General features: G+C 46.1%; 1 protein-coding gene across 3 annotated transcripts in view; it reads left to right on the forward strand.

Annotated features, from left to right (window-relative positions):
- llgl1 (LLGL scribble cell polarity complex component 1) overlaps window positions 1-25,751 on the forward strand; it is a 164,022-nt gene that overhangs the window by 81,444 nt on the left and 56,827 nt on the right. For 2 of the 3 annotated variants that reach the window (XM_070901483.1, XM_070901481.1), the window contains exons 5-8: window positions 63-221; window positions 18,283-18,445; window positions 22,888-23,020; window positions 25,381-25,435. In XM_070901483.1, the coding sequence (XP_070757584.1) occupies window positions 63-221; window positions 18,283-18,445; window positions 22,888-23,020; window positions 25,381-25,435 (510 nt within the window). The remainder of the gene's footprint in view (window positions 1-62; window positions 222-18,282; window positions 18,446-22,887; window positions 23,021-25,380; window positions 25,436-25,751) is intronic. The other variant, XM_070901482.1, reaches the window with a different exon arrangement.

Here is a 25,751-nt window from a genome sequence, read left to right on the forward strand (position 1 = left end):
TGAGGTTTCCTATCTGCAGTTGATTTGGATGTTAAAATGTAACATTATTTTCCTCCACACAGTGCCCCTCCCAGCATTACCAGAATTACTGTGATCATGTTGAAGTCTGGCTGTGACCTGGCGTGTTTGGGGACAGAAGGTGGAGGTGTGTACTTCCTGCATTTACCTTCACTGCAGCTGTTAGATGACCAAACCCTCTTTCAAGATGAGGTCTTGCAGGGGTAAGTGTGCAATAGATCTGTATAAATATGTTCTGAATTTTTCTTAATCGTGTAGATAACCTTTCTTTCAAACTTGTTGCCTATTTGAATGATGGTGCAGTCCTCTGTGAACCAAACCAGTGGTTTATAACCAGCCTGCAGATTATGGACACCATTATTTCCCAGAATTGTTTCTCCCATGCTGTAAATGCTCTGACTCCAGGCATTCATGGAGGAAGTGTATGTGGAGTTTAATTGCCCGTCATCTGGGGGAGGGGGAGGGAGAGGAATAGAGGGGGGAGAGTTAACTAATTCTCTCGAGAGATTTTGAGTGACTTGGAAGCCAGTCTCGTGTGGGTAGGGGGAAGGAACAGTTAGTCATCAGTTTGGAGCTGTTGCGAAGATGTGTCCCAGATGTGTTTTGAAGCCCATCTGTAAATGATGCAAAGCTTGTACGTGTGTGGGTGTTGCGTATCCCTGTGACCCCGTGCTGTGTGTTTTGAAGCCAAATTTATGATTTTAGAGCCGCCTTTAAGGGATAAAACAGCCTGTTATTTTCATTTTAACTTGTGTTTTTTTTTAAATGTTAATATTGTCCTGGCAGAAATAATGTTCCTTGCTCCACAGTTCTGTTGCTTGCCTTAAAATGCATGTGTTTGTGAAGTGTGTAAACTTTTTAACTGTAGAATGTCTGTGTTGTGCACACCGTTGCTCCTGTTCCAGGCGAGTTAGTTTAGGATGCTCACACTGCTTGATTTCAAAGTCAGGTGGCCAAACATTTGCATTTAATTAGAAATCCTTCCAGCCGCTGCATTAGCTTGCCACTGGATTAAATCCTGTCTGGCGAGGGCAGGGGGTGAATTCTGCATTTTTGTTTTAAATTTTTACTTTTGAAACCGATTTTCTGCAATTTCACACTACAGGTAAAATGAGCTTTATTTAAAGTCGGGTGCTCCAGGTAAAGCACAGATCACAACATAATTGTGACACGCCTTCATGCACCGACAGAAAGCATTCCTCCCTGGCTTTGGCGTTTGTCCCTTGTTGCTGGAAGTGCCTGTGTGTGTTGGGCCAATGGTTGAATTGCCGGCTCAAACATGTCACATCATCCCCCTTCAGGCACAAAATAGTTTTATTTTGATAAAGCAACATTATATCTATCAAAATTGTATCTGCTGCAAAATAGTCCTGGTTCTAAAAGGGAAGGAAAGATTCCAATATTAACACGCAACCAAGTCAGTGATTGTACCAGTTATCTGGGATTGTTTGTATTTGTGTTGGCACAGTTCCCAGAAACTGGAGTGAGCGAAAATGTCTTGTTCCATTTCCCTGCGTGGTCAGGCAACAGCTGCGGCTTGAGTCCGCTTAATGGGCTTAGTTTGACTGGAGGCTTGCTGTACTTACCCTGTTTGGAATAAGATATTACTCAGATTTTCAGGTCATGCAGCTTTCCCAGAGCTTATAGTGAGGCTGGTTTGAGTTTGTTCATGTCAGAGGAACTTTCGTGTGCCCTCCACAAATGGATATGGATCTTGAGGGGAGGGAGGCGGTTTGTTATCAATTTCATCACTGCTTGCCTGTACTCTGAAACTGAGGACTGGCTCGTGGCCACCAGTGTCTGCCATTGTGACCCTCCCATATTCTCTCTCTCTCTCTCTCTCTCTCTCTCTCTCTCTCTCTCTCTCTCTCTCTCTCTCTTTTCCCCCTCCTCCTCCCCCCGCCCCCCCTCACGCTCTCTCTTCCCTCTCAAGAAGAACAACCCTAGCTTCTTCAGACTATCCACGTCACTGAAATGCTCATCCCTGGAACCATTCTCGTAAATCTGTTCTGCACCCTCTAAGGCCTTCACATCCTTCCTAAAGTGTGATGCCCAGAATTGGACGCAATACTCCAGTGGGGGCCGAACCAATGTTTTACAGGTTCATCATTTCCACACTTTTGTACTTGCCTCTGTTCATGAAGCCCTGGTTCCCACATGCATTTTTAACCGCTTTCGTAACCTGTCCTACCACCTTCAACGATTTGTGCCCATGGTCTTTCTGTTCATGCACCCCCTTTAGGATTGTACCCTTTAGTTTATATTTCCCCTCAATCTACCAAAACTTCAGGAGGACATGGGCAGGCTTGTGGCAGATGAAATTTAATGCAGAGAAATGTGAAGTGATACATTTTGGTAGGAAAAATGAGAAGGGGCAATAAAAGTAACTGGTATAATTTTAACGGTTGTGCAGGGAAAGGGAGATCGGGGGTGTACGCGCACATCGTTGAAGGTGACAGGACAAGTTGAGAATTCGGTTTTAAAAAAGCATAAGGGATCCCTTGGCTTTATAAGTAGAGAAATTGAGTACAAAAGCAAGGAAGTTATGCTAAACCTTTATAAAATACTCGGCTGGAGTAGTGTGTTCAATTCTGGGCACCAGCCATGAAAAAGATTTACTGGAATGGTCCCAGGGATGAGGGACTTCAGTTATGTCCCCTGGATGTCTAGGGACCTACAGGGGAGGATAAAGGAAAAAAAGGAAGCTTGTGTCCTATACCGACAGCTAGATACTGTAGAATTGCTCGAGGAATATAGAAAGTCCAGAGATGAAATTAAAAAGGATATTGGGAATGCTGAGAGAGAGCATGAAACATTCTTGGCAAGTAAAATCAAGGAAAACCCAAAGATGTTCTATAAATATATTAAGAGCAAGAGGATAACTGAAGAAAAGGTAGGGCCTATTAGAGACCATGAGGGTAATCTCTCTGTGGAAGCGGAAGATGAAGGTTTGCTTCTTAATGAATACTTTGCGTCTGTTTTCACAAAGGAAAGGGCAATGCAGATTGCATGTGCGGGAAGTGCATCCGCCTGCAGCACCTGATGGACCGCATTGCGGCACTGGAGCTGCGAGTGGATTTACTCTGGAGCATCCACGATGCTGAGGATGCCATGAATAGCACGTTTCATGAGTTGGCCACGCCGCAGGTAAAAGGTACACAGCCAGATAGGGGATGGGTGACCAACAAGGAGAACAGTGGAAGGAAGGTAGTGCAGGGGTCCCCCTGCAAAACAGATACACTGCTTTGGGTACTATTGAGGGGGATGACTCATCAGGGTAGAGCAGCAGCAGCCAAATCCATGGAACCATGGGTGGCTCTGCTGCACAGGAGGACAGGAAAAAGAGTGGGAGAGCTATAGTGATAGGGGATTCTATTGTAAGGGGAATAGATAGACGTTTCTGCGGCCGCAACCGAGACTCCAGGATAGTATGTTGCCTCCCTGGTGCAAGGGTCAAGGATGTCTCTGAGCCGGTGCAGGACATTTTGAAGAGGGAGGGTAAACAGCCAGTTGTCGTGGTGCATATAGGTACCAACGATATAGGTAAAAAATGGGATGAGGTCCTACGAGACAAATTTAGGGAGCTAGGAGCTAAATTTAAAAAAAAAAATAGGACCTCAAAAGTAGTAATCTCAGGATTGCTACCATTGCCACGTGCTAGTCAGAGTAGGAATCGCAGGATAGCTCAGATGAATACGTGGCTTGAGGAGTGGTACAGCAGGGAGGGATTCAAATTCCTGGGACATTGGAACCGGTTCTGGGGGAGGTGGAACCAGTACAAACCGGACGGTCTGCACCTGGGCAGGACCGGAATCAATGTCCTAGGGGGTGTTTGCTCGAGCTGTTGGGGAGGGGTTAAACTCATATGGCAGGAGGATGGGAACCTATGCAGGGAGACAGAGGGAAGTAGAATGGGGGCAGAAGCAATAGATAGAAAGAAGAAAAGTAAACGTGGAGGGCAGAGAAACCCCAAGACAAAAAGCAAAAAGGGCCACATTGCAGCAAAATTCTAAAGGGGCAAAGTGTGTTTAAAAAGACAAGCCTGAAGGCTCTGTGCCTCAATGCGAGGAGTATTCGGAATAAGGTGGACGAATTAAATGCGCAGATAGCAGTTAACAGATATGATGTAATTGGCATCACGGAGACATGGCTCCAGGGTGATCAAGGCTGGGAACTCAACATCCAGGGATATTCAACATTCAGGAAGGATGGACAGAAAGGAAAAGGAGGTGGGGTAGCATTGCTGGTGAGAGGAAATTAATGCAATAGTAAGGAAGTACATTAGCTTGGATGATGTGGAATCTGTATGGGTGGAGCTACGGAAGGGGAGAAAACACTAGTGGGAGTTGTGTACAGACCACCAAACAGTAGTAGAGAGGTTGGGGACAGCATCAAACAAGAAATTAGGAATGCGTGCAATAAAGATACAGCAGTTATCATGGGCGACTTTAATCTAGATATTGATTGGGCTAACTAAATTGGTAGTAATGTGGTGGAGGAGGATTTCCTGGAGTGTATTAGGGATGGTTTTCCAGACCAATATGTCGAGGAACCAACTAGAGGGCTGGCCATCCGAGACTGGGTGATGTGTAATGAGAAAGGACTAATTAGCAATCTTGTTGTGCAAGGCCCCTTGGGGGAAGAGTGACCATAATATGGTAGAATTCTTTATTAAGATGGAGAATGACGGTTAATTCAGAGACTAGGGTCCTGAACTTAAGGAAAGGTAACTTCAATGGTATGAGACGTGAATTGGCTAGAATAGACTGGCGAGTGATACTTAAAGGGTTGACGATGGATAGGCAATGGCAAACATTTAAAGATCACATGGATGAACTTCAACAATTGTATATCCCTGTCTGGAGTAAAAATGAAACTGGGCAGGTGGCTCAAATGTGGCTAACAAGGGAAGTTAAGAATAGTGTTAAATCCAAGGAAGAGGCATATAAATTGGCCAGAAAAAGCAGCAAACCCGAGGACTGGGAAAATTTTGTAAAACAGCAGAGGAGGACAAAGGGTTTAATTATGAGAGGAAGCTTACTGGGAACATAAAAACTGACTAGAAAAGCTTCTATAGATATGTGAAGAGAAAAAGATTAGTGAAAATAAAAGTAGGTCCCTTGCAATCAGATTCAGGTGAATTTATAATGGGGAACAAAGAAATGGCGGACCAGGTAAACAAATACTTTGGTTCTGTCTTCATGAACGAAGACGCAAATAACCTTCCGGAAATACTAGGGGACCGAGGGTCTAGTGAGATGGAGGAACTGAAGGAAATCCTTATTAGGCGGGAAATTGTGTTGGGGAAATTGATGGGATTTAAGGCCGATAAATCCCCGGGGCCTGATAGGCTGCATCCCAGAGTACTTAAGGAAGTAGCCTTAGAAATAGTGGATGCATTGGTGATCATTTTCCAACAGTCTATCGACTGGAGGGTAGCTAATGTAACACCATTTTTTAAGAAAGGAGGGAGAGAGAAAACGGGTAATTATAGACCGGTTAGCCTGACATCAGTAGTGGGGAAAATGTTGGAATCAGTTATTAAAGATGAAATAGCAGCACATTTGGAAAACAGTGACAGGATCGGTCCAAGTCAGCATGGATTTATGAAAGGGAAATCATGCTTGACAAATCTTCTGGAATTTTTTGAGGATGTAACTAGTAGAGTGGACAAGGGAGAACCAGTGGATGTGGTGTATTTGGACTTTCAAAAGGCTTTTGACAAGGTCCCACACAAGAGATTGGTGTGCAAAATTAAAGCACATGGTATTGGTGGATAGAGAACTGGTTGGAACACAGGAAGCAGAGAGTCGGGATAAACGGGTCCTTTTCAGAATGGCAGGCAGTGACTAGTGGGGTGCCGCAGGGCTCCATGCTGGGACCCCAGCTATTTACAATATACATTAATGATTTAGATGAAGGAATTGAATGTAATATCTCCAAGTTTGCAGATGACACTAAGCTGGGTGGTGGTGTGAGCTGTGAGGAGGATGCTAAGAGGCTGCAGATTGACTTGGACAGGTTAGGTGAGTGGGCAAATGCATGGCAGATGCAGTATAATGTGGATAAATGTGAGGTTATCCACTTTGGTGGCAAAAACACGAAGGCAGAATATTACCTGAATGGCGGCAGATTAGGAAAAGGGGAGGTGCAACAAGACCTGGGTGTCATGGTACATCAGTTATTGAAAATTGGCATGCAGGTACAGCAGGTGATGAAGGCAAATGGTATGTTGGCCTTCATAGCTAGGGGATTTGAGAATAGAAGCAGGGAGGTCTTACTGCAGTTGTACAGGGCCTTAGTGAGGCCTCAACTGGAATATTGTGTTCAGTTTTGGTCTCCTAATCTGAGGAAGGACGTTCTTGCTATTGAGGGAGTGCAGCGAAGGTTCACCAGATTGATTCCCGGGATGGCAGGACTGACCAATGAGGAGAGACTGGATCGACTGGGCCTGTATTCACTGGCGTTTAGAAGGATGAGAGGGGATTTCATAGAAACATATAAAATTCTGACGGGACTGGACAGGTTAGATGCAGGAAGAATGTTCCCGATGTTGGGGAAGTCCAGAACCAGGGGACATAGTCTAAAGATAAGGGGTAAGCCATTTAGGACTGAGATGAGGAGAAACTTCTTCACTGAGTTGTTAACCTGTGGAATTCTCTACCGCAGAGAGTTGTTGATGCCAGTTCATTGGATATATTCAAGAGGGAGTTAGATATGGTCCTTTCAGCTAAAAGGATCAAAGGGTATGGAGAGAAAGCAGGAAAGGGGTACTGAATGAATGATCAGCCATGATCTTATTGAACGGTGGTGCAGGCTCGAAGGGCCAAATGGCCTGCTCCTGCACTTTCCTTCTATGTATGTTTACTGCTATCGAGGAGGAGTGACATTCTAGATGAAATAAATATCGTGAGAGAGGAAGTATTAAGGGGTTTAACAGCTTTGAAAGTGGATAAGTCCCCAGGCCCGGATGAAATGCATCCCAGGCCAAGAGAAGCAAAAGAGGAAATAGCAGGGGCTTTGACCATCATTTTCCAGTCCTCTTTGGATTCAGGCATGGTGCTGGAGGACTGCTAATGTAGTACCCTTGTTTAAGAAGGGAGTAAGGGATAGGCCTGTCAGCCTAACCTCAGTGGTGGGAAAATTATTGGAAAAATTCCTGAAGGACAGGATAAATCTGCATTTAGAAAGTCCAGGATTAATTGGGGACAGTCAGCACGGATTTGCTAAGGGAAGATCGTGTTTGAATAACCTGATTGAATTTTTTGAGGAGTTAACCAGGAGGGTCGATGAGGGTAGTGCATAGGATGTAGTATAAATGGACTTTAGCAAAACTTTTGATAAGGTCCCACATGGCAGACTGGTCACAAAGGTAAAAGCCCGTTGGATCCAAAATTCGCTCGGAGGTAGGAAACAAAGGATAATTGATTTGTTTTTGTGACTGGAAGGCTGTTTCCAGTGGGGTTCTGCAGGGCTCAGTACTGGGGGTCCCTTGCTTTTTGTGGTATACATCTGTGATCTAGATTTGAATATAGGGAGTATGATTAAGAAGTTTGCAGATGACACAAATTGGGTGATAATGAAGAGGAATGGCATGGACTGCAGGAGGATATCAATCTACTGGTCGGGTGGGGCAGAGCAGTGGCAAATGGAATTTAATTTGGAGAAGTTGTGAGGTAATGCACTTGGGGAGGGCTAATAAAGAATGGGTATACACATTAAATGGTAGGCCAGTTAGCAGTGTAGATGAACAAAGGGATCTTGGAGTGCTTATCCACAGATCCCTGAAAGTAGCAGGCCAGGTGGTTAAGAAGGCACACTGAATGCTTGCCTTTATTGACCGAGGCATAGAATACAAAGAGCAGGGAGGTTATGATTAAATTGTATAATACACTGGTTAGGCCACAGCTGGAATACTGCGTGCAGTTCTAGTTGCCGTATTATAGGAAGGACGTGATAGCACTGGAAAGGGTGCAGAGGAGCTTTACTAGGATGCTGCCTGGAATGGAGAATCTTGGCTGTGAGGACCGATTTGGATAGGCTGGGTTTGTTCTCATTGGAACAGAGGAGGTTGAGAGGAGACCTCATTGAGGTGTACAAAATTTTGAGGGGCCTGGATACAGTGGATAGCAAGGGCCTACTTCCCTCCGTGGAGGAGTCAATTACTAGGGGGCATAGTTTTAAGGTGGTTGGTGGAAGGTTCAGAGGGAATTTAAGGGGAAGCTTCTTCACGCAGAAAGTTGTGGGGGTCTGGAACTCTGCCTGGAAGGGTGGTGGATGCAGAAACCCTCACCACATTTAAAAGGTGCTTGGATGGACACTTACGGACCTAGAGCTGGTAATTGGGATTAGACTGGATAACCTCTTGTTGGCCGGTGCAGATATGATGGTAAGTACTGCAGGGGATAGAATACGGCCAGAGTGATCTCCTGGTCTACTTTCGATCGCCTGGATGGGTCGGAGAGAAATTTTCCCAGATTTTTTTTCCCCAATTGGCCTGGGTTTTTATCTGGTTTTTGCCTCTCGGGAGATCACATGGCTCCGGTTGGGGTAGAGTGTAGAATGTTTCAGTGCAAGGGATGTCGCAGTTGTGTGAGGCGGACTGGTTGGGCTGGGTGCTCTTTGCCTTTCCGTCATTGTTCATAGGTTTATATGTAACCTTCAGGGCTGCTGACCGAGGGTCGTGCGGCTCGTTGTCGGCCGGCGCGGACACGATGGGCCGCAATGGCCTCCTGCACTGTAGATTTGTTTCTATGAGGAAAGAGTAGGGAACTGGGACTAACTGGATAGCTGTACCAAAGAGCTGGCACAGGCACGATGGGCCGAATGGCCTCCTGCTGTATCATTTTATAATTCTATGACTGATATCCTGAATGATAGAATCATAGAAGTTTACAGAATGGAAGGAGGCCATTTCAGACCATCACGCTGGCCAACAAGAGGCTATCCAGCCTAATCCCATTTTCCAACTCTTAGTCCATAGCCTGTAGGTTACGGCACTTCAAGTGCACATCCAATTTTAAATGTGATGAGGGTTTCTGCCTCTACCGCCCTTTCAGGCAGAGAGTTCCAGACCCCCATCACCCTCTGGGTTGAAGACATTTCCCCTCAAATCCATTTTAAACCTCCTACCAATTACTTTAAATTTCTGCCCCCTGGTGGTTGTTCCGTCTGCTAAAGAAAATAGACCCTTTCTATCTGGACCCCTCAATTTTATACACCTCAATCAGGTCTCCCCTCCGTCTCCTCTGTTCCAAGAAAAACAAACCCAGCCTATCCAACCTGTCCTCAGCAAAGATTCTCCACTCCCAGCAACACCCTCGTAAATCTCTTCTGTACCTCTCCAGTGCAATCACATCCTTCCTGTAATGCGGTGACCAGAACTGCACGCAGCACTCCAGCTGTGGCCTAACCAGTGTTTTATACAGTTCAAGCATAACCTCCCTGCTCTTGTGTTCTATGCCTCGGCTAATAAAGGCAAGTATTCCATATGCCGCCTTAACCACATTATCTACCTGACCTACTTTCAGGAATATGTGGACATGCACTCCAAGATCCCTTTGTTCCTCTACACTCATTAGTATCCTACCATTTAATGTGTATTCCCTTTCCTTGTTCGCCCCTCCCCCAATGCATGACCTCACACTTCTCTGCATTAACTTCCATTTGCCACTGTTCTGCCCATCTGACCAGTTCATTGATATCTTTCTGCAGCTTTCTCAACCACACAGCCGATTTTAGTATCATCTACAAACTTCTTAATCATGCCCCCTATATTCAAGTCTAGATCATTGATGTATATCACAAAATGCAAGGGACCCAGTACTGAGCCCTGCGGAATCCCACTGCAAACATCCTTCCAGTCGCAAAAACATCCATCAACCATTACTGTTTACTTCCTGCCTCCGAACCAATTTTGGATCCAACTTGCCACTTTGCCTTGGATCCCATGGGCTTTTACTTTCGTGACCAGTCTGCCATGAATGACTTTATCAAAAGCCTTGCTCAAATCCATATACACTACATCATACACACTGCCCTCATCGACCCTCCTGGTTACCTCCTTGAAAAATTCAATCAAGTTAGTCAGACACAACCTTCCCTTAACAAATCCACCCTGACTGTGCTTGATTAATCCATGTCTTTACAAATGAAGATTTATCCTGTCCCTCAGGATTTTTTCCAATAATTTTCCCATCATGGAAGTTAGGCTGATTGGCCTGTAATTACTTGGTCTGACCCTTTCTCCCTTCTTAAACAAAGATACCACATTTGCCAATGTGAACAACTTAAAGTTGCATGTCTTTGTTTATCGCTAAAATGCCAAATGTACAGATACGGTGGCGCAGCCTGTCCGAGGGTGGGGTGGGTGAGGGCCAGTGACCCTACGCAGCCTGTGGTGTAGCTAAGAAGATGCACCTATAGATCTCTTTTTTACTGAAATAGTTTTAATCTCTTGTAGTTTCAGGGAAATGACTTGTCAAATCAACAAATATACTTGGGCCTGTGTTTCAGATGGTGCCCTGACCTTATTGGGCCTTGTATAGGATCCACTGCAGTTACTAGTAGTTTGAGCTTGTTTTTCAGCAGTGGGATAAAAGGCGACTTTGTCTCCCAGTGGGAAAGTAACCTTCACTCTTTTGAAATTCCCGAAGGAAGCTGACTGCTTCAGTACTGACAGAGTCTGCAGCATTGCTACAAGATCTACTTCACAAATTATTGCAAATATGCTAAAGGAAAAATGACCAAGTCCAACGCACTATAATGTGCCAGTGTTTTTTGTGCAATGATCTGAATACAGGCCCTGTTGTTTCCCACTGCCAGTGACTGACATGGAACAACCAGTGTTTTATACTGTGCCCACTTCAGCTGTGAAACAGCAACATTCTGCATTCCAAGACTTGCTCCTTTTGTCCTTTTCTTCTTCTTCTTTCCCCACTCTCTTCCCAGCTACCTGTTCCGTTGTGGTGAGCAAGTCTGTGTTTGTAGGGGCAGCAGCCAAGCCTGTCTGTAGGTCAGTCTGCAATGATGAGGTTATTTGAGAAAGGAGTTTAAATCTAATTACTGAGACTCTTTGGAGTAACCTGTTCCCCTGCCTGTGTTGCACTAACTGCCCTCCATTCCCCAGCCCATGTGCTGTATGGTAGGACCTCCTGCCTGAGGCTCTTGCATTGACCTGAAATTGAGCTATAAACCTTCAAGGGCCAAACATTATCAGGTATGGAACACTGCAAGGGATCCGGCACGAGGATAACATCCCATCTTGTGGTTAATGCTCAGTGCACAGCATTGTGTTCGTGCATTGAAGTTTATTGTACTGGCACCTTCAGTGCTGCGTGTTTTGCAATTACCCCGAGATGTTTTGATTAATTGTCTTGGATTATCTCCAGTGAAGCAAAGAATCCTGGCAGAATTCCCATACGCTGCACTGACTGCCAGTAAATGAAACACTTTTCAGCAATCCCAGTTTAACTTCGAGTGTATTTGCTTTAAGTTGGGAGAGAGTTGGTCCTTGTGGGAACGACTTGAACAGAGGCTTCCACAGGTATGTTTTGCAGGGTTACGATGGAATGTGACCCGCTGGTTAAGTGCAACATTTGGTCAGCAGCCATATTGCCTCTTCACCCCGACAAATCCTAGAATAAAATCATAGAAATTTACAGCACGGAAGGAGGGCATTTCGGCCCATCGTGTCATAGAAACATAGAAAATAGGTGCAGGAGTAGGCCATTTGGCCCTTCTAGCCTGCACCGCCATTCAATGAGTTCATGGCTGAACATGCAACTTCAGTACCCCATTCCTGCTTTCTCACCATACCCCTTGATTCCCCTAGTAGTAAGGACTTCATCTAACTCCTTTTTGAATATATTTAGTGAATTGGCCTCAAAAACTTTCTGTGGTAGAGAATTCCACAGGTTCACCACTCTGGGTAAAGAAATTCCTCCTCATCTCGGTCCTAAATGGCTTACCCCTTATCCTTAGACTGTGTCCCTGGTTCTGGACTTCCCCAACATTGGGAACATTCTTCCTGCATCTAACCTGTCTAACCCCGTCAGAATTTTAAACGTTTCTATGAGGTCCCCTCTCATTCTTCTGAACTCCAGTGAATACAAGCCCAGTTGATCCAGTCTTTCTTGATAGGTCAGTCCCGCCATCCCGGGAATCAGTCTGGTGAACCTTCGCTGCACTCCCTCAATAGCAAGAATGTCCTTCCTCAGGTTAGGAGACCAAAACTGTACACAATACTCCAGGTGTGGCCTCACCAAGGCCCTGTACAATTGTAGCAACACCTCCCTGCCCCTGTACTCAAATCCACTTGCTATGAAGGCCAACATGCCATTTGCTTTCTTAACCGCCTGCTGTACCTGCATGCCAACCTTCAATGACTGATGTACCATGACACCCAGGTCTCTTTGCACCTCCCCTTTTCCTAATCTGTCACCATTCAGATAATAGTCTGTCTCTCTGTTTTTACCACCAAAGTGGATAACCTCACATTTATCCACATTATACTTCATCTGCCATGCATTTGCCCACTCACCTAACCTATCCAAGTCGCTCTGCAGCCTCATAGCATCCTCCTCGCAGCTCACACTGTCACCCAACTTAGTGTCATTCCCAAATTTGGAGATACTACATTTAATCCCCTCATCTAAATCATTAATGTACAGTGTAAACAGCTGGGGCCCCAGCACAGAACCTTGCGGTACTCCACTAGTCACTGCCTGCCATTCTGAAAAGTCCACATTTACTCCTACTCTTTGCTTCCTGTCTGACAACCAATTCTTAATCCATGTCAGCACACTACCCCCAATCCCATGTGCTTTAACTTTGCACATTAATCGCTTGTGTGGGACCTTGTCGAAAGCCTTCTGAAAGTCCAAATATACCACATCAACTGCTTCTCCCTTGTCCACTCTACTGGAAACATCCTCAAAAAATTCCAGAAGATTTGTCAAGCATGATTTCCCTTTCACAAATCCATGCTGACTTGGACCTATCATATTACCTCTTTCCAAATGCACTGCTATGACATCCTTAATAATTGATTCCATCATTTTACCCACTACCGATGTCAGGCTGACCGGTCTATAATTCCCTGTTTTCTCTCTCCCTCCTTTTTTAAAAAGTGGGGTTACATTGGCTACCCTCCACTCCATAGGAACTGATCCAGAATCAATGGAATGTTGGAAAATGACTGTCAATGCATCCACTATTTCCAAGGCCACCTCCTTAAGTACTCTGGGATGCAGTCCATCAGGCCCTGGGGATTTATCGGCCTTCAATCCCATCAATTTCCCCAACACAATTTCCAGGCTAATAAGGATTTCCCTCAGTTCCTCCTCCTTACTAGACCCTCCGACCCCTTTTATATCCGGAAGGTTGTTCGTGTCCTCCTCAGTGAATACCGAACCAAAGTACTTGTTCAATTGGTCCGCCATTTCTTTGTTCCCCGTTATGACTTCCCCTGATTCTGACTGCAGGGGACCTATGTTTGTCTTTACTAACCTTTTTCTCTCTACATATCTATAGAAACTTTTGCAATCCGTCTTAATGTTCCCTGCAAGCTTCTTCTCGTACTCCATTTTCCCTGCCCTAATCAAACCCTTTGTCCTCCTCTGCTGAGTTCTAAATTTCTCCCAGTCCCCGGGTTCACTGCTATTTCTGGCCAATTTGTATACCACTTCCTTGGCTTTAATGCTATCCCTGATTTCCCTTGATAGCCACGGTTGAGCCACCTTCCCTTTTTTATTTTTACGCCAGACAGGAATGTACAATTGTTGTAGTTCATCCATGCGGTCTCTAAATGTCTGCCATTGCCCATCCACAGTCAACCCCTTCAGTATCATTCGCCAATCTATCCTAGCCAATTCACGCCTCATACCTTCAAAGTTACCCTTCTTTATGTTCTGAACCATGGTCTCTGAATTAACTGTTTCATTCTCCATCCTAATGCAGAATTCCACCATATTATGGTCACTCTTCCCCAAGGGGCCTCGCAGAACGAGATTGCTAATTAATCCTCTCTCATTACACAACACCCAGTCTAAGATGGCCTCCCCCCTAGTTGGCTCCTTGACATATTGGTCTAAAAAACCATCCCTTATGCACTCCAGGAAATCCTCCTCCACCGTATTGCTTCCAGTTTGGTTAGCCCAATCTATGTGCATATTAAAGTCACCCATTATAACTGCTGCACCTTTATTGCACGCACCCCTAATTTCATGTTTGATGCCCTCCCCGACATCACTACTACTGTTTGGAGGTCTGTACACAACTCCCACTAACGTTTTTTGCCCTTTGGTATTCTGCAGCTCTACCCATATAGATTCCACATCATCCAAGCTAATGTCCTTCCGAACTATTGCCTTAATTTGCTCCTTAACCAGCAATGCTACCCCATCTCCTTTTCCTTTTATTCTATCTTTCCTGAATGTTGAATACCCCTGGATGTTGAGTTCCCAGCCCTGATCATCCTGGAGCCACATCTCTGTAATCCCAATCACATCATATTTGTTAACATCTATTTCCACAGTTAATTCATCCACCTTATTGCGGATACTGAAGACAAACGTAGGTCCCTTGCAGTCGGACTCGGGTGAATTTACAATGGGGAACAAAGAAATGGCAGACCAATTGAACAAATACTTTGGATCTGTCTTCACGAAGGAAGACAAAAATAACCTTCCGGATGTACTAGGGGAACGAGGGTCTAGTGAGAAGGAGGAATTGAAGGATATCCTAATTAGGCAGGAAATTGTTCAATTGGTCTGCCATTTCTTTGTTCCCCATTATAAATTCACCCGAGTCCGACTGCAAGGGACCTACGTTTGTCTTCACTACTCTTTTTTTCTTTTCACATATCTATAGAAGCTTTTGCTTTTTATGTTTCCGGCAAGCTTCCTCTCGTACTCTATTTTCCCCCTCCTAATTAAACCCTTTGTCCTCCTCTGCTGAATTCTAAATTTCTCCCAGTCCTCTGGTTTGCTGCTTTTTCTGGCCAATTTATATGCCTCTTCCTTAACACTATCCTTAATTTCCCTTGTTAGCCACAGTTGAGCCACCTTCCCAGTTTTATTTTTACTCCAGACAGGGATGTACAATTGTTGAAGTTCATCCATGTGATCTATAAATGTTTGCCATTGCCTATCCACCGTCGACCCTTTAAGTATCACTCGCCAGTCTATTCTAGCCAATTCACGCCTCATACTGTCGAAGTTAGCTTTCCTTAAGGTAGGTTTTAAATAGCATCTTAAAGGAGAAAAGAGAGGCGGAGAGGTTTAGGGAGGGAGTTCCAGAGCTTGGAGCCTCAACAGCTGAAGGCACGGCCACCAATGGTGGAACAATTAAATTTGGGGGTGCGTAAGAGGCCAGAATTGGAGGATCGCAGATGTCTCGGGAGGGGATGGGGGCGGGTGTTGTAGGGCTGGAAGAGGTTAGAGATAGGGAGGGGCGAGGCCATGGAGGGATTGGAAAATAAGAATGAGAATTTTAAAATCGAGGTATTGCTTAACCAGGAGCCAATGTAAGTCAGCGAGCGTGGGGTGATGGGCAAGCGGGACTTGGTGTGAGTTAGGACACAGGCAGCTGAGTTTTGGATGACCACAAGTTTACGCAGGGCAGAATGTGGGAGGCCAGCCAGAAGTGTGTTGGAATAGTCAAGTCTGGAGGTAACAAAGGCACGGATGAGTGTTTCAGCAGCGGATGAGTTGAGGTGGGGGGCGGAGACAGGCGATGTTCCGGAGGTGGAAGTAGGCAGTCTTGGTGATGCTGTGGATATGTGGTCGGAAGCTCATCGCGGGGTCAAATATGACATCAAGGTTGCCTGGGAGATGTATGGAGTTGTGGCAAGGGGACGGAGTTTGTGGCGGGGACTGAAGAAAATGGCTTTAGTCTTCCCAATATTTAGTTTGAGGAAATTCCTGCTTATCCAGTACAAGCAGTCTGACAATTTAGAGAGAGTGCAGTGTTGAGAGGTGGTGGTGAGGTAGAGCTGGGTGTTGTCAGTGTACATGTGGAATCTGATGTGATATGAAAGACGGGCCATATTACATATGCTCCTATCTTTAGTTAAAAACAGCTTGCCCTTTTTACAAACTATTGAGTATTTACAGTACAGAAGCAGGCCATTCAGCCCAACTTGTCCGTGCCGGGGTTTATGCTGCACACCAGCCTCCTCCCACCTCTCCTTCTCACCACATCAACATGTCCTCTTCCTTTCTCTCTCTTCTGTTTATCCAGCTCCCTTTAACTGCAGCTATGCTAGTCACCTCAACCAGTCTGTGGCAGCGAGCTCCACATTCTCACCACTCTCTGGGAAAGATGTTTCTCCTGAATTCCCTATGGGATTTATTAGTGACTATCTTGTATTTATGGCCCCCAGTTCTGGTCGTCTCTGCAATGGAACGTCTCTATGTCTAGACCTCGCTCAGGTCTCTCCTCAGACTTCCCTTTTCTAGAGAAAAAAGCCCCAGCCTGTTCAATCTTTCCTGATGGGTATAAGCTCTCAGTTCTGGTATCATTCTAGTAAATCTGTTTTACACCCTCTCCAGTGCCTCACTATCCTTTTTATAATATGGAGACCAGAACTGTACTCCGTGCGGTCTAACCAAGGTTGTGTCCAAGTTTAACACAACTTCTCTCCAATTCTATCCCTCTGGAAATTAACCCCAGTACTTTTTATGGTCTTATTAACCTGCGTCACTACTTTGTGATTTGTGTTTCTCTACCCCCAGATCTCTCTTCCTCTCCCCCATTTAGACATTTATTTACCATGCAGTATGTGGCCTCCTTATTCTGCTGACCAACATGTACCACCGTGCACTTGTCTATATTGAAGTTCATTGGCCATTTACACACCCGTTCTGCCAGTTTATTAATGTTACCCTGTATTTTGTCACAGTCCTCCTGTATTAACTACACCCTGCAATTTGGTGTCCGTGACACATTTCGAGATTGTATTTACTGCAGGAAGTTTTATTAAAGCTGTACATGTGGAATGTTGACATGAAGCAGCTTTTTAAAAATCCGGATACCTCCGTTTAAATCCTACTGGGTTATGGTATTTCCCCCTTCAAGATTTTCAATCAACTGATTTTGGGAACTTTCCTCACAGGAACAAGAGGCCATTCAGCCCCTTCAGCCAGTTCTGTCATTCAGTTAGATCATGGCTGATCTGCATCTTAACTCCATGTAGCTGTCTTGGTTCCATAACCCATAATACCCTTACTCCCCAAAATCTATCCATCTCCGTTTTCAGGCTTCAGGGGGAGGTGTTCCAGATTTCCGGCTGACTCCCCGAGCTCCTTGGACTTTGCAGCAAAGCCCAAGGCTCAGTGCGGCTCCCCATTGGAGTTTGAGGCTCTGGCCATCCAGTCGCAAGTCATATGATTCAAATCCGCACATACAGAACTTTAAACAGGTTCATCCTGGGAACATAACATAAGAAATAGGAGCAGGAGTCAGCCATTCGGCCCCTTGAACCTGCTCCACCATTTCAATAAGATCATGGCTGATCTGATCATGGACTCAGCTCCACTTCCCTGTCTGCTCCCCATAACCCTTTACTCCCTTATTGCTCAAAAATCTGTCTATCTCCGCCTTAAATATATTCAATGACCCAGCCTCCACAGCTCTCTGGGCAGAGAATTCCACAGATTTACAACCCTCAGAGAAGAAATTCCTCATCTCAGTTTTAAATGGGCGACCCCTTAGTTCTAGACTCCCCCATGAGGGGAAACATCCTCTCTGCATCTACCCTGTCGAGCCCCCTCATTATCTTATGTTTCAATAAGATTACCTCATTTAAACTCCAATGAGTATCGGCCCAACCTGCTCAATCTTTCTTCATACGTCAACCCCTTCATCTCAGGAATCAACCGAGTGAACCTTCTCTGAATGAAACTTGTAAATCCAGATCAATTCAGTTAAAACCTTCTCTCTACTAAATGTGGGAAGTTGGCATCTCTGCACGACAGTGGATCGTGGGTCATAATCCCCCCAGCCTGGGCCCTGCACAGCTTGGCCTGCACTCTGGGGCCCCTCCTGGCCTGGGCCCCGCATAGCATGTGTGTGTGGGGACGGCGGCAGGGGCCGCGGTGTGTGTGTCCCATGTCGGGCACTGTGTGTGTGTCCCATGTCGGGCACTGTGTGTGTGTGTGTGTGTGTGTGTGTGTGTGTGTGGGCTCTGTGCCCCTATGCGCTGCGTGTGGTCTGGAGTCTCTGCGATTTGTGGGCTGCTTTTAACTTCCTGATCACTGTTAGTGTTCCAGATGATTACAAGTGTGGGAAAGCTCTGGGACCAGTTGAATCACTCCGGGAACATCCAGCTGATCCAGACAAGATCCTGATTGGCTACAGCAGAGGGCTGGTGCTCCTGTGGGGCCAGAGGGCTCGCTATGTGGAGAATCTGTTTCTGGGCAACCAGGTACCTGCAGCCGGGGCACCAATGCGAACCACTGAATAACACCGGATTGTGAAACTGATTGTGGTACTTGAGCTGGGCTGTTAGAGTAGCCCATGGAGTTAGTTATATGGTGATCACCCGGATTTATCTTTGAGTATTCACAATACTATTGTGCCTCTGAAGCTTTACCCACACCGTTCACCCATCACCCCTTATCCTTTGCTTGCTGACCTACATTGGCTCCCGGTCTGGCAACGCCTTGCTTTTAAAATTCTCATTCTCGCCCCTCCCTATCTCTCTAACCTCCTCCAGCCCTACAACCCTCCAAGATTTTTGCATTCCTCCAGTGCTGGCCTCTTGCGTAACCCTGATTTCCATCACTCCACCAGCCCTTGTTCTAAGTTCTGTAATTCCCTCCCTAAACCTCTCCACATCTCCCCCTTTAAAACGCTCCATGAAACCTACCTACGTGACACATTCTTTGGTCCAGTCCTGCTTGGGTTCCCTCCCTCACCTCTGATTGATGGCTGTATCTGTGCCATTTCCTGCTTCACCCTGAAATGGAGAATTTCATCAACTTTACTTCCAATTTCCACCCTTTCCTCACCTTCACATGGTCCATCTCCGATTCTTCCCTTCCCTTCCACGACTTCTCTACCTGCATTTCTTTGGAAAGGCTATCGACCAGTATCCACTATAAGCCCACTGACTCCCACAGCTCCCTGGACTACACTTCCTCCCACCCCACTTCCTGTAAGGATTCTCTTCCATTCTCCCAGTTTCTCTGTCTCTGTCATATCTGTTCTGATGATGCCACCTTCCTCACCAATATGTCTTCTATTTTCCTCAACCGAGGGTCCCCCTCCACTGTGGATGACATGGCCCTCGACCGTGTCTGTTCCATTTCCTGCACCTCTGCTCTCACCCCTTCCCCTCCCTCCCAGAACCATGACAGGGTTCCCCTTGCCCTCACCTTTTACTCCATATTCCTTCGCCACCATCAAATACATCATCCTCTCTGCTCCCCTTTTAGCATCCCATTGTGACATCCTGCTCCACTCTTCCACTGCCCTTCCCATGGCACCTTCCCGTGCAAGCACAGAAGATGCAACACCTGACCTTTTACCTCCTCCCTTCCCACTGTCCAGGGCCCCAAATACTCCTTCCAGGTGATTTACGAGTACTACTTTCAATTTAGTATACTGTATTCGCTGTTGCTCCTAAAGTGGGGAGACCAAGCGTAGATTGGGTGACTGTTTTGCTGAACACCTCCGTTTAGTCCGACCCTGAGCTGCTGGTCACTTGCCATTTTAATTTTCCGCCCCACCCGCACTTTGACCTCTGACCTCAGCCTCCTAAAACTGTTCTAATGAAGCTCAACACAAGCTCGAGGAACAGCACTTCCTCTTTCGATTAGGCACTTTACAGCCTCCCGGACTCGACATTGAATTCAACAGTTTGACTGTAACCGCTGCTCCCATTTTTTTAGGCTGGTTGCTGTTTACACCTCCTCCAGACCCATGGTTTAGAATGATATAGTATTTACAGCACCGAAACAGGCCATTCGGCCCAACAGGTCTGTGCCGGTGTTTATGCTCCACACAAGCCTCCTCTTGCCCTTCTTTACCTCACCATATCCTTCTATTCCTTTCTCTCATACTTTATCGAGCATCGATACTATTCGCCTCAACCCCTCCCTGTGGCAGCGAGTTCCACATTCTCACCGCTCTCTGGATAAAGAAGTTTCTCCTGAATTCCCCATTGGATTTATTAGTGACTATCTTATATTTCGGACTCCCTAAACTCTTATTTTAGTTTACAGAATAAACTATTACAATCCATTCCTGTGAACTTTGTCTGCAGAACACCAGGTGGTAACTCTCCGTCCTCTCCACGGCCAGCAATCTGGCCGAGCGGCTCTTGCATCCCAGATAGAAATGGCCGATGTTCGGTACATTTGAAATCAATCCCCTTCGATTGATCCCCTGCCCCCCCCCCCCCCAGGTTATGTGTTGTATTCGAGCAGGAGGAAAGCTTGAACCTTGTGTACAAGCATTGCTTCAAAACAGACTCTCTACTTTCTCAACCATAGGCCTAATGTCGAAACTATCCCTTCAAACATGGGGGTTTTTTCATTGTAAATTGGCAAGTCGACTTAATAAAGGAGCATGGCTGACAAAAACACAGCCCGTGTACAATCTGCACCCACAGACTCTCACCCCCACCCCCATTCAATCTTCTCTTTGTCCTGGAGTCTTCAGATATTTAAAAACTGCAGTGAGCAACGCTGGAGAAAAATCATTGGGGCACAAAGCAAAATAAAATGGTTAAAATCAGATGTTTCTGGTGAGGAGTCCCTCACTTTCCACTGGGTGGGATTGCGAGGGTGGTTGGATACCAGTCACATGATCAAACTTCGGAATACATCCCGAGTTGGAAAGCCGATTCCTTCCACAGCCCATAACACCAACGATGTGCACTTTACCATTAACATCGTCAAACTCTTTCTTTACTTGTCTCACTGCCATCTCCTTTAACCTTTGCTATTTAATCCCTCCTGCCTTCCACCCAATCACAGACCTTCCCTTTGATCTTTCCTCCCCTCCCCCTCCCCCTCCCCCTGTACTTGCTTAAAACTGGTCATATCTCTAACATCTTCCAGTTCTGGCAAAAGTCAGCGACTTGAAAGGTTAACTCTGCTGCTGTCTGACCCGCTGGGTATTTCCAACACTTTGTTTATTTCAGATTTCCAGCAATCGCAGTATTTTGCTTTTGCTTGGAACCTGCCTCTTTGACCAAGCGTTTAGGCCCCTGTCCTAATGTCCCCTCCTTTGGCTCAGTGTCAATTTTTGTCTGATAATTGCTCCTGTGAAGCACCTTGGGAAATTTCACGACATTAAAGATGCTATATAAATGCAAGTTGTGGTTGGAGAATGGAATAATCCAGCAGTACGAACAGGTTACCCAGTTCTTAGAGGTTGCAATAGAGGGTACAGCTCTGTCCCTTGTTTAAAATGAGTACTTCATTGGCCACTCTAGTCTTGCGTCCATCCACAATCTCGATCCCTGGAATGTCGTCTCTGGAGCCTGGTCAATTTTCTACCTCGTCTCCCTCGGGGTCCTCTGGTGTTTCACACAAGGCACTTAGTTTTCCTTTAGCCTAGCTGCCTTATCTAAAATGTTCCTTTTATCCGTCATCACGTCGCTGATCTCACTCTCGACCACATCAGGATTCACCTTCACTCCAATATCCTCTCGAATAAGACTGGTGCAAAGTATTTATTAAACACCTGCCAGATCTAGAAAATGACAATTCTCTCCTCGGGTCTCACCGCACTTAACAATTCTCCTCACTGACACACTTCACTCACATTTTGGTGTCAAATTAAAACCCCTCATAATCCCTCTTGGCATTCCCCATTATACTTTTAAACTCTTTTTCTCATTTTAGTTTTTTCATTATTATACTCTTGTCCTTGTAGATCTTCAATCTTAATTGGTTCTGACCTTACTTATTATCCATGGCATCTGAAACTACTAGTTTCCTTTCATCATCACTAACACTTAGTTTGTACCGTTGCAATCTTTTTAAAAAGACCAGCCACTGTTGCTCGAACGTTGTGCGCCCAATTCTTCCACTTCACTTTGACTAGGTTGCTCCTCCCTTACAAAATCTTCCCTGTTCCAAACTGGTTTTGTTTTTATACTGACTTTAACCTTTCTGGTTGAATCATAAACCTCATCATATTGTGCTCCTTGCTTTCATCTACCTCAGCTGTTTAAATACTAATCTCTCGTGGAATCATAGAACGGTTACAGCACAGTAGGAGGCCATTCGGCCTGTCGAGCCCATGCCGGCTCTGCAACAGCACCTCAGCCAGTCCCACTCCCCCGCCCTTTCCCCAGAGCCTCCAATTTTTTTCCTTCAGGTACTTATCCGACTCCCTTTTGAAAGCCACGATTGAGTCTGCCTCTCAGCGCGTTCCAGATCCTAACCACTCGCTGCGTAAAAACGTTTTTCCTCATGTTGCCTTTGGTCCTTCTGCCAATCACCTTAAATCTGTGTCCCTCTGGTTCTCGACCCTTCCACCAATGGGAACAGTTTCTCTCTATCTACTCTGTCCAGATCCCTCATGATTTTGAACACCTCGATCAAATCTCTCTTCTCTGCTCCAAGGAGATCTCTTGCTCTCGCTCACGCGCTGTCTCGCTCACTCGTCCAACCCCCTCCCCGCCCCCCCCTGCTGAACCCTATTGTACTTTATAATGTCATGGATGAGGTGAGATCTTGACAGAGGGGAGCAAACCTGTGTGTAAATTATTATGTGGCTCAGTTTCACAGTGCATTTACCAAGAGTCCTGTTTTCCTCGGTGTTGGAGTATTCGTGCTGTAGTGAGGTCAGTTGGTACATTGTTGTGCAATGTTTAGTACTGGATGGTGACTGAGAATTGTTCTCCTGTAGCAGCTGGAGAGCCTAAGCTGGGAGCGGAGCAGCAGGACATTTGTCAGCTCCCACAGCGACGGAGGCTACATGGTGTGGCCAGTGAACGGTGTGAGGTCGAAGAGCCAGCCCCTCACCTCCTCCATCCCCTACGGTGAGTGCTGCTGGACATACTGCTGGACATACTGCAGGACATACTGCTGGACGTGCTGCTGGACATACTGCTGGACATACTGCTGGACGTGCTGCTGGACGTGCTGCTGGAGTCACAGCATTCACCTTTGCACCTTCTAAAAATCCACATCATTTTTTGTGGGGAGATTAATTGTTTAAATCTATTTGTCTTGCTCACCTGCCTGAGATTGTGAGCTTTGTGGAAGACTAACTTCTGCAGGCGTGAATCGGGCACACATTACATTGTAGTCCTGCATCATCACAAGAACAAAATCGTGGCAGCTGGTTTTGGTTCTTTTAGATTGAGACTGAGTGGGAGGAAGTAAAGAAAGCTTAAAATATTTCCCATTGAAAAGCTGTGCCCAGGAATGGGTGGGTGATGTTCCGTCAAGGGCGTCTGTGAGCTTTACAGACTGAGCGGCTGTTGGGGAAGGCAGAAAACTGAAAGCATTTGGAGCAACAGGACTGGCTCCCCTGTGTAGGGGGAAGGCCTGATTCCTATCCACGCCACAATTCCCTCCTTGGGGTTAACGGAGCCCAGAATTTCCTGTTTGGGGTAGCAGCTTGTTGATGGGAAGCAAAATACTGTATTGTTGTTTTGTTTTGCCTGAAACAGGAACCAGCAATGGAAATCTGTCCTGGGATACGAGGGGTTTTGGGAGCAGAAACTGGCCACTTAACCCAAAAGTCCCATTGTTTTGAATGCTCTCCACCCCAGCAGCTGACTCTTCGCGTATCCCTTGGTGCCTTCTCTGGGAATGGCTGTAATTGTGTGTTAAACCTGGTGATACTGTGCAATATAGTGGCCTTTCCTGCAACTTCTCAACAGAAATGCAGTGACACTTTCTCGTTTTGTTATTTCAAAGTCGGCAAGTTCCTTCACCTCATCTCGTAGCTCAGTGACTTCTGTTTGAAAACATGAGCACAGCTCCGTGTGTGAAGGCATGCTGGCATGGGATCAAGAGCCATTCATTGTGTGTTTGCTGGTGGGAGTGCTGCACGTGAGGGGAGAACTGCTTTTGGTGGCTGAGTCCTGTGGGACGTGTTAATGAAAAGTGTGTGTCTTCAGTATTGGCCTGTGCAGCTATTGCACCGAGATAAGGGCCACCAGGGAACAATGGCATTTCCTTCAACTTTCTCAAACCGCTTTGAAGTATTGGAACACGCCACAGGCTCACTTTCATAGCATGTGTTTCATTCTCTGCTCTGTTGTAATGGGGCTCCCAGTGGATCAAATCCTCAATGTGAAAAATATTTATTTCTGCCAGTTTGAATAATGGCTTCCCATATTCCTTGCAAAGTAACTTTTTTGCTCTGCTGGGGTGAACATTTTTATTTTTTGTTATAAATTTGTGTGCCCTTCCCCACGCCCTCTCTGCCGTGTGTCTGCAATGGTGCCGGTTACTATGCTCATTCCTCTGGTTTCTCCTAAGCTCCCAGTGCACACACTGTTCTTTCCCAGAGCCAAAAAATTGTGCAACTTTTTGGATGTGGGCGTCGCTGGCAAGGCCGACATTTATTGCCTATCCCTAAAGGCAGGATGGTGAGGAACATGGAGGTGATGGTGTTCCCATGCACCTGCTGCCCTTGTCCTTCTAGGTGGTCGAGGTCGCGTGTTTGGGAGGTGCTGCCGAAGAAGCCTTGGCGAGTTGCTACGTCGTGTAGATGGTGCACACTGCAGCCACGGTGCGCCGGGGGGTGGGGGGAGTGAGTGTTGACGGTGGGGAATGGGGGGCTGCTTTGTCCTGGATGGTGTCGAGCTTCTCGAGTGTTGGAGCTGCACCATCCAGGCAAGTGGGGAGTGTTCCATCACACCCTGACCTGTGCCTTTAGATGATGGAAAGGCTTTGGGGAGTCAGCCTCTGACCCACAGTATTTATGTGGCTGGTGCAGTTAAGTTTCTGGTCAGTGGTCTTTTATACTCTAGTTTGGCATCACTGAGTCACTACTTCTAATTCCTCATGTTCTTGCTATTTCCTCCAGTGAACCATCCTTCTTTTCATAGTATATAAAAAATGCAGCACGTGAGAACTCCCTGTCCCACAGCTCTGTGTGGGTGGGCTGTGCTGCCTGTAACTGCAGTCAGCCCCAGTTTAGCAGCACGGTAGTTCTGAGCAGACATGAAGCCTGGTCTCTTTCTCACTCCAGCTGATCTGGGGGGGAGGGGCACAAGCTGGGTGAGGAAGCCAGTGAAATAAAGTATCCTGAAAGTTTTTAATCCTTATTCTGAGATCTTTGAAAGCATGCCTCACAGGATGATTCCATTACTAGCTCAGTGTTAGAATCTTTAGTTTTTAATCACGTTTTTGTAGTGAATAAACTTTCTCTTTCCTCCCTCAGGTCCGTTTCCTTGTAAAGCCATCAACAAAATTCTTTGGAGAACATCAGAAACGGGGCAAGTACCTTTTTGACTTCAAACCCCCAGTGATTCTCGTTCTCTTGCACACTTCCATCTCCTCCCCTCCCAAAGACTGGGGAGCAGAGTGCGTGTGTCTCTGGCTCTGTGGCACTGTGCCAACATGGATATTTTCTTTGGCAAGTCTTGTGCTTATGCTGACCAATTGTTCTGGCATTAAGCAGCTGAATAAATGTTTGTTCTCCTTCCCCTTTATCCCCTATTCTCCTGTAAGATTGGCTCCTGCTGCTGGCTGCTGCCTGGTCATGGGGTTATTCTTGGTGCGTGAGGCTAGGTGAGGGCGGGGCGGGGGGGG

This window comes from Pristiophorus japonicus, chromosome 15, assembly GCF_044704955.1.
Source record: "Pristiophorus japonicus isolate sPriJap1 chromosome 15, sPriJap1.hap1, whole genome shotgun sequence".
NCBI lineage: Eukaryota > Metazoa > Chordata > Chondrichthyes > Pristiophoridae > Pristiophorus > Pristiophorus japonicus.